Here is a 9,768-nt window from a genome sequence, read left to right on the forward strand (position 1 = left end):
ATCAAAAACTAATATAAAGAAAAACATAAAAACTGTAGAGAGAATAAACATAAAAACTATAGAGAGAATAATCTCCTCATATACAAGACTGTCTAAACAATTACATTGTGGATGTTATTGTGTGAGAGATGAATCGTCAATTTATAGAAGTCCGAAACTTTTCCCCCAAGAAAGGATTATTCAAATATGGAAGAGATCTTTTCCACCAAAAAAACCTTTTCCATCAAAAAAACCTTTTTGAAATAAAACACAATTATGGTAGAATTCAAATAAGGAAGAAATTTAGGGCAAACCCTAACAAATCTCCTCTTGGCCTGAATTTTCTGGCAAATTAATCTTGATTTTTCTTCTTCACATAATCTTCATATATCATTGCCGCTTAGCATAGTTAAAAGTTGCTATGGGTTAAAATTGAAGCCCTGTGCGTTAAAAGTATGCACGAGTTAATAATATTGGAGCCCTGTGTTAAAAGTGAGCAGCGCTGAAAGTGGAGCCCATGCATCAAAAGTAAGCACGAGTTAAAAATTGGAGCCACGTGCATTAAAAATTACCACGGGTTGAAAGTTGGAGTCCATGCTTTAAAAATAAACATGGATTGAAAATTGGTTTTTTGTTTTTAAAGATGAAGTAGCAGGATTTTTTAAAAATATGATTGAAAAAATTTGTTTCCACATGTAGTGCTTCAGGTGTTCTATTTTTTTGACATAAAATCTTCATTATCGTCTGCAGCTTGATTTGAACCCATCTTGAACCTGTTGTCAACCTCGTTCAATCATTGGCTCTACTACCATTCGTTGGAATTGAAATAACAGGGCGTCATGCGGAAGTTAATTATTGCAAACCTTGAACACTATAAATCAGAAGATAATGAAAATATACTAAAAAGACATAATTTTTTATTAGGGCTTGGGCAATTGCCCTACATATCAAAAACTAATATAAAGAAAAAACATAAAAATTGTGGAGAGAATAATCTCCCCATATACAGGACTCTCTAAATGACTACATTGCGGATGCTATTGTGTGTATTGTGTGAGAGACGAATCTTCAATTTATAGAAGTCCGAAACTTTTCCTCCAAAAAGGAATTATTCAAATATGAAAGAGATCTTTTCCACCAAGGAAGCCTTTTTCATCAAGAAAACCTTTTTGAAATAAAACACAATAATTAGAATCCAAACAAGGAAAGAACTTCAGAGCAAACCTTGACATCTTTTACTATGGCGGTGTTTGAATTTGATTTTAAGAGAATTGGTTTTAGTTTGATTTTGGAAAATAGTAATGTGGGTGCTTACATTAATTTGTTTCTAAATAGTTTGGCTATTTTTCTGGGAAAACATCATTAAAGACAACTAGAGTCGAATTTAGGATTTCTGGAACATGGGTTCACCATTAAAAAAAAAAAAAGGAAAAAATGTATTAAGTGAGACTTGATCCCTAGACGTCTAGGTAAATAACTCAACTTTCAATCAAATGCACCATTTAACTTTTTTGTAGCATGTGTTCCAGTAGATAGTATTATACTAATTTTAGAAAATATATACATAAAATACCTAATTTTACGGAGAGACCATGTGTTCACGTGCCCCAATTTTAGCACTTAAATTCGCCCCTGAAGACAACTATAGGTGGAAACCTAAATGTGGAAAAGGAGAGGCAAAAATTATTAAACCATCTGTGCATGTTTTGGTTTAAACTCCAACATGCTGGAATGTTTTTTGCGTCCAAGAATGTTGTTGAGTCAAACCTTTTCTGAGTTATATTACGTAGGTGTCATGTATGAAGGAATTCCAAATGATGCCTTTTGGAGTTAGCACCTATAATACACTCTTATTATGGTGCAACTGCAACAAATACCCAGAACCCCACCATCAGAAAATGAAACCAGATTAGGAAAAGTGCAAGTAGTTGTACATTAAATAGTTCAATGCAGATATAACATTGTGGCGTTCCCTTCAGTAAAAATAAAATAAAATTTTAAAAATAAACATTCAAGATTTATTGTATTTATGTGATAAAGTGGACATAGTCAATGATACATTTATTGCATTCAATAAAAAAAAGGAATTAATTTTCATAAAACTTCAACAACTTGCATTTCTTTTTTCTGCTCTTGCATGCAATCCATTCTTCTTCAGCTATTAGTAGAATAAGGTGGAATACTTTGTTCATTTCTGAAGAAATTGTTGGGATCCACCTTACTTTTCACTTTGGCCAACCTCTCAAAGTTGCCATTAAAATACTTCTCACCCCATATTTTGGCCTTGGAATAGCTGTAATCTTCTTGATTAATTCCAATATCAAGATCCCTGTAATTAAGATAAGCAGTTCTTGGATTTTTTGCAACATATGGCTCCATTTCTTTGTAAAGTTTCCTCATCCATGCTATCTTCTTGCTTGATACACTCTCACTATTATCACCCCAGTTCACCAAGTACTGAATATTATACAAATTTCCCTTTCTATGAGGGAATGGAATTTCAGATTCTGATATTTCATCTAATATTCCACCTAAAGGCTCCATTATCATTTGGGGTCTTTCTTCTTCCAAAAATAACCTCTCTACCATTTTCCACCCTTTTTCTGGAACTGGAGTCTTCACAAAATCAGATTTGGCTTTAAAATAATTCTTCTGTGTTGGAATACTCTTTTCTAGCAGAACCTCAAGTGACTCATTTGTTCTCCTGCCGTAGAAATACAAGACTGATCCAATCCAGGGAGATTCACGACATTCTTTTTTAATGCAAGGCCTGTTACTACAGTCCACAACAGGCTCTTGGAAGCAATCTTTTTTCTCCAAATCAAATTCAGGGAATTTTTCTTTGAGCAATGGAATTAACTCATCAACTGGTCCAAGAAATAATGCTTGAAAGAATATTTCAACATACTTCTCATTCCCTGTTCCATCGTTTTGTATAACTACTCGGATAAGTAATTTATCAGGTAGTTGATGTGCGATGGCTTCCCATTTTCGGAGGAGCTTTTGGTTACCCTCTAACTTCTTATAAACTGTGAAAGAAGTAACCTTCTCCGGAACGCGAACAAGTTTGAGTTTCCATGCAAGAATAACACCAAAACTTGCTCCTCCCCCTCCTCTTATTGCCCAAAACAAATCCTCTTTCATTTTCTTTCTATCAAGGATTTTGCCATTTACATCCATTACCCGAGCGTCTACAACATTATCAGCTGCAAGCCCGAATTTTCTCATCAAAGTTCCTATCCCTCCACCACTAATAATCCCTCCAGTACCAATACTAAAACAGACACCTCCAGCAAAGGCATGCACTTTACTTTTTTTAGCAATTGCATAGTAAAGTTGGCCAAGGGTGGCCCCTGCCTGAACCCAAACTGTCCCTTCTTTTAAATCAATCTTGATATCATCAAGATTGCTTAAATCAAGCATGACAAATGGGGTTATAGACCTAAAAGAGATGCCTTCATAGTCATGGCCACCACTTTTTATTTTAATTTGTAACCCCAGTTTTTTAGCACATAGAATAACAGGCTTGATTTCTGATTCTTTCCTAGGGGAGACAATAAACATGGGGTGTGAAGAATTCAACCATCTCGGATTTTTTTGAGCATATTCTAGGATAGATGAATAAGTTGGAGAATTTGGGGTGTAAATATTTTTAGTAACGTTGGTCCCAGAGTATTTAGAAAGACACCGGAGAAAATCATCTTGGGAGTAACATTTTGCCAAAAAGAGTGAAAAGAATAAAACAGAGAGAATTTGAAGGTTACCCATAAGAGATACTTATCATGCAAGATATTGCAAGCTAAGAGAATATAATAGACTTTCTATATTCTATAATGTGCAAAATAAAGAATGAGCTATCATGCTTTGAGGGAAAAGAAGATGATTTTGCTGATGACTACCCCTTACAAATGATCCATATTTATAGAATTTTCTTATAGTGTAAGTCGAGTTATCTAGAATAATTCAACAGTTTAGGGAAAAAAACAAATTATTCAGCAGATTGACTTTGAATCTAGGCACATGAAAGTACAAATATAAAATCCGAGTTTTCAGCTGGCAAGGTTTGTAGTTTTTTTTTTTTTTTTTTTTTTTTTTTTCATACAGATGATTTCAGGGTCGGCTAAATGACTATTGAGCTATTGCTTTTTGCCCCAAATATTAAAGGCACTACAAATAGAATTATACTATATATAACATGTAATTAATGTAAAATTATTATTATAGAATATTTCAAATTCTAACATTTTTTTTTTAAAATTTGATTGAGGTTGTATAGATGAACCGGTAACTAACATACATTTTTTCTCATTAATTAGTATATTTACCTCCGTCTTCAAATTATTTTTTTCCTCCTTTCTGTACAATTTTTTCTTTATCTTTATGAAGATTTCACTTTGTAATTTTAACTCGTTTCTCCGATGTCTTGTTTGATTGTCAAAGGACAAGATATATGAAAGAGTATACAATAATGACATATTTGACAAATGCAATATCATGATCTAATAATCAACCATTTTGATTTCTTTTGCTTCTCATTATATATTGTACGGATATATATTTTATGCAATAAGTGTAAAAGCCTCTTATAGCTTGTTTGACCAAGTTTCCGGGCGAAGTAGAAAATTGTTTTTTTTTTTAAAAGTGCTTATTATAGAGAATTGAGGTTTTTGATCAAGATTTTAGAGAAAAATAAAATGTCCTTGGGTAGTAGCAGAAACTGCTTTTCCGAAGGTTAAAACGTAGCTCTTCCCATAAGTGCTTTTAACCTTTACCAAACACAACTCAGTGCTCCTATATTGACAAAAGTATTTTTAAATTGATTAATCAAATTCAATATGCAAATATCTTAAAATAATTACAAATAAGTAGATTTTGAAAGCTTGATCAAACAGGCTATTAATATATTTTGACATAAGACCATTGACTTTGCTAAACCGGCCCGAATGCTAATTCTTTTAGGGGTCGTTTGGTAGATAGTCGAAATTATCCCGGGATTATAATCCCGGGACTAATTTATCCCATCTATTGGGATTATTTTATACCATCTAAAAGATGGTATAAAATAATCCCAGTATAAGTGGGATAAGAAGGTATAAGCTGAGATATCTCAGCACTAATTTTTTATCATGTTTGGTACAAGGTATAAATTTATCCCAAATGACCCCTTAAAGATAGACTAGACTTTAATAATGCAAGCTGGCAACTTGCAAAAAACTAAGTCATATTTGACTTTTTCCCACATTATTATGAGTCGTGTATTTCCAGTTTAAAGCCTGCAGCAGAATGTAGACAACTAATTAAGCTTTATAAACAAATTGTAACGACGTCTCTGTTTATATCGAATAATGCTAATGATAATGATGATAATAATAATAATAATGTAGGACTTAACAGTAAAATGACAATTATAGAACTATTAGGTCTTTATCTTTTTTTTTTTGTTTTTTGTTTTTTTGGGTTGATATTCCACTAATTTCGGAGCATTTCGGTAGTTGTTGTTTCGACGTTTCTTTAGTTTTGAGTTAAAAACGTGTCAAGGATCATGCTTAACTCCTCCATCACAAGCTTTTCATGGTTATTGGAAAAAAGATAGAATTGATAAAAGTATTTGCTAATTGTCATTACACTACATGAGATGATAAGGAAAAAATTGTTTTCAGGAGAGAGTTTAGTGTGTTTCATATGTATAGTTTCGGGAGCTTTTATGAACACAAATGCATATTAATTAAAAAAATTGTTTCAATTCCAAGAAGATTTGAGTCACTGGTATGAATGCTTATGCAACTCTTTTAAGTCGTCTCAGTCTAAATTCATACCATATATACGACTGAAACGATTTTCAAACTAACATTAATTCGTTAGGCACAATATTTAGGGTGGGCTTATAAAGAAAAGAAATATCAAGTACATTTTTGTATACTAGTAAAATTGGTGTTACTGGTTTACTGTATGCTCCTCAAACGAAGATCCAGGAATTTAAATTAAGTTTGACTTTTTATGTTCTCACTCACGAAGTGAATTCACAACCTCTTTGAAATAATGGATTAAGAATCTATTAAGATTTGTTGAAATTTTGTGCAAAATATTTAATATATCAGTATTCCATTATTTATAGTTTGCATAATTAACTCAAAGTTGGGCATATCTAAGATAATATCTAATCTATGCAAGTTTCAGTTAACTTGTGGAGAAGAAACTGCAGTAGAATATTTGAAATCAGACTTCTTTTGAGCGGCCTTCAAGTGCATCCTTCACCCTAATAGACTTTTTTTTATTGTAACAATGAGATATTGCGTGTAAGGAATATGCATAAGTATCAGTATTTTATTCCATTAAATCAGTTAATTTAGAATTTCGTGGAAGAATGGTTATTAACTTCCAAAAGAGAACTAATAGTCAAACCTAGGTTTACATTTTAGTAAATACTGTCGTATTAAATTCAAGGTGTAGTTTTTAAATACTCAAATGAGACTTTCCGTTTAAGTATAAACATTGACGTGTCTTTTTGCGCATTAGTCACGTACGGAGATACTTAACCAAAGGAAGGGAGTACTTAATATTACTCTCTCTATCAGCAGACAAAGGGAGAGTAATGCTTAGCATGGAGTGATCTGAAAACTGGGGATCTTTAGCTTCAAAACCTGTCACTAAGCTTTGACAAGTCGCTAACTTGCTCATTTGGTGATAGGGCCCAGTCACCTCCCTTCTTCCCAACCTCTGTCAGTCAAAGCTATAGGGAGACGTGCTTGCAGAGAGAAAAGTCAGGATAACGAGCGCGCGAGAATGGATCAAGGAAATCTTGATGGCTGAATTTCGAAAATTAAATTTTTTAATTTTGACAGTGGATTTGAACATGAAAATTTTAAATCTTGTGTAATAAAATCTATATATTTGAAAACTACAAAAGTACTATAAGTTACATTAATTAACAATTCAAAATATTTATAAGGCATATATAAAATTGCGGACAAAAAAAACCTTATTTGAATCTCAAAATATAAAAGGTAACACATAAATTGGGGCGGAGAGAGTAAAATCTGATGTTCTTAAAATGCAAACGAGGCATTGTTTACCCTGGATTTGGATAATCAATTGAATTTGTGAGTGGGTATAGGATATGTGTTCGGATCTCAATATATGTTATAGGGAAATGAAGTGTATGAACGTTTCGTAGCAAAGCAATTAATGATTAGCGATTGGCTGTGGGCGTGAGAGTTTGCTAAATGACATACAATACTTGATCGAAGAAATACAATGGAAATGAAAATGACTGTTGTGGACCGAACCTGATATTTGAGAGAGATTGTATATATATTTTGCTATTACAAGTGTTCTTAAAATGAAGAAGCCAACCCCCTAAAAGGAGAGGGATGAACTCTATTTATAGTGTTGCCTCTATGGGCCTCATACAATACAAATCATTGGAAAATAAGAGAAAGGACAACTCTGAGTGGGTTAGGTTGGCTGTACTGTCTGACACACGCATGGTTGGTGGTTGGCCATGGCAGGACGCTACCGACGTGTGGCTCATGCGCAACGGCTCTACCAGACCAATAGCCACGAATATTTGGACTAACGGCCCCGACAGACCCGGTGATGAAGAAACCGGACCAAACGGTGCCCCTGCTCAGCTCCGGTCCGAGCGTTCCTCCGGTTCAGAATGAAAGTCTTCACCTATGTTCTTGTCCCCTTCTTCCTTCGGCCCCTCATCTCAACGGTTTGACTCATATCCTGTTTTTACCGTATACAGATAGTCCCCACACTTCCCGGATCACCGATCTATCGGAGTAACGGGAAGTGGATGAATCACGAAACCGGTGACTCCGTTGGCTCGTTGTTATCTTCTCATTTTGGCGGGAATGGTTGCGTCACGTCTCCCTTTTCAGCGGCCACGTGTCCTATCCCGGATGGTCCGCTCTGACAACCACCGCATGCACGTAGTTTCGAGTCGTTTCTCATTAATTATGGGGACACGTGGCGTCCCCTGATTGGCCGGCGTCGGTAACCGCCATTCCCATGCCTATATAAGGCTTTTCACTCCTTCATTTCAACATTTTTACGATCCGTTTCCTCTCCTCTTTCACTCTTTGCTGCACTTCTCGCTCTTACAACTCACATTACCTGTTGATTTGTTGCATATACTTACTTAAAAAGGGAACGATTTGAACCAATTTCTCCACCAGTTGTTCTTGTGTGCTGCTGTTTTTGTTTGAGTGTTACTACTTCTTATTCGACCATTTTCTTGTTCCGTCTGTTCCCTCACTCTTTTTTCATTTCCTTTCCGAAACCACTCGGTCTTTTCTTTTCATAATTCAAAATGTCTGAAACCACTTCTCATGACATTCCCTCGGTTTCATCCCCAGGAACCGAGGCTGCATCCCCAGCCAAAGCGAAGAGCACCTTCGAGCCTACGGCCTCGGACATCATCCCGGCCAAAACCAACTTCAACAAAGACTTAGAGGTCGAAAAGCCTTCTTCGGTATCCGACAGGGGGTACGACGTAAGACGATACCCTTCGTCCATTACCGAGGAAAAACTCGACTTGGTTCGGGCTGATTGCAGTGGGACACCCGTCCGGTACACGTTTATGCCCCCGGGCCAAATGAATCAGTCACTGACCACCGGGAAGACTTTCTGTACGTCTATACCTACCCCTTCACTCTCAAGCTCGACCCACCGGTTGATCCGGTCATCCTGGACATGTGCCGAACCTACGACGTGACCTTGGCACAGATTGGTCCGATCGTTTGGAGGGTCGTAGCATGCCTCCAGTTGTTGGCCAACAATGCCGGGAAAGAGCTCACGCTGGCCCATCTGATACGTTTATACTCCCTGAGGCTTTTCCGGGGCGGCGTAATAAAACTCGCCAAGCGTAGCCGAAATCCGTTTTTCTCGGAAATGGACGAAGACCGGGACAGGGGCTGGCTGGATCAATATGTCCGGGTGAGGACCGAGGACATCATCTCGGCCGATTACATGCCCTTCCCGGAGAAATGGAACAACAATCGTAAGTGTGAACTTTGGGTAATCGCCTTTGTATGTTTTGTCATTCTTCGGTCTTACTTTCTCATCGCTTTCCTTGTTTTTATTCAGCCAATGGGTACATTCCCCCGGTCGTTCGCAACCTGAACGAATGGGTCACAGCACTCCTCAGCCAGCATGCCCATGACAATCGGACGTGGGCCCACCTGTCACGTGGCCGATGGGCCGCCCAGAATCACGGTAGTGTTCTGCTTCTACCCGTGTTCGCTGCATCTTTTAATATCCGTGGTCGTTACACCCTCCAACCTTTGCTAACATCTTCGATTTTCAGGTCTGCCTAAGGGCTCGGTGGTCCCTAGACCGGAATCGGCGAGTCCGCCCACCACATCGGCATCCGAGTTCGATACAGCGGGCTCGTCTCGTATCCTTGCCGATGCTGCAAAGAGGAAAAGGCCCTCCGAAAAAGGGAAGAGGCCGAAAAAGAGGGCGAGGAGCGTTGCTCGGTCCTTAAGGGAAGAAACAAAGCCCGATATTGTCCTTCGGAGAGTCGGCGCAACCCCTTCGGTGGCTCCAATACCGGAGGAGGCTGTCTCCGTTCCACCCCTGCCTTCTGCTGGTGAAGGTCTCTTGGTTCCCGCTCCACACTCAGGTGCGGAAGAAATTCTTTCCCCGGCTCCTCTTCGGTCGGTTGGCTTCGTCGACATTTCAGGTGAAACTTCGTCAGAAGATATTCCCCTGCAAAGGACAAGGAGGCCCGGGGAGGCGGCCGCTGCTGAAGCCGAACAAAGGATTGGGCCGGAACCGGAG

General features: G+C 37.6%; 1 protein-coding gene across 1 annotated transcript; it reads right to left on the reverse strand.

The window, feature by feature from the left end:
• Nucleotides 1-1,991: 1,991 nt before the first annotated feature.
• On the reverse strand, nucleotides 1,992-4,059 carry LOC132624907 (berberine bridge enzyme-like 22). The gene has a single exon (XM_060339668.1). It carries the CDS (start codon nucleotides 3,745-3,747, stop codon nucleotides 2,134-2,136), a length of 1,614 nt encoding a protein of 537 aa, XP_060195651.1. The 5' UTR covers nucleotides 3,748-4,059; the 3' UTR covers nucleotides 1,992-2,133.
• Nucleotides 4,060-9,768: the final 5,709 nt, after the last annotated feature.

This window comes from Lycium barbarum, chromosome 12, assembly GCF_019175385.1.
Source record: "Lycium barbarum isolate Lr01 chromosome 12, ASM1917538v2, whole genome shotgun sequence".
NCBI classification, from domain to species: Eukaryota; Viridiplantae; Streptophyta; class Magnoliopsida; order Solanales; family Solanaceae; genus Lycium; species Lycium barbarum.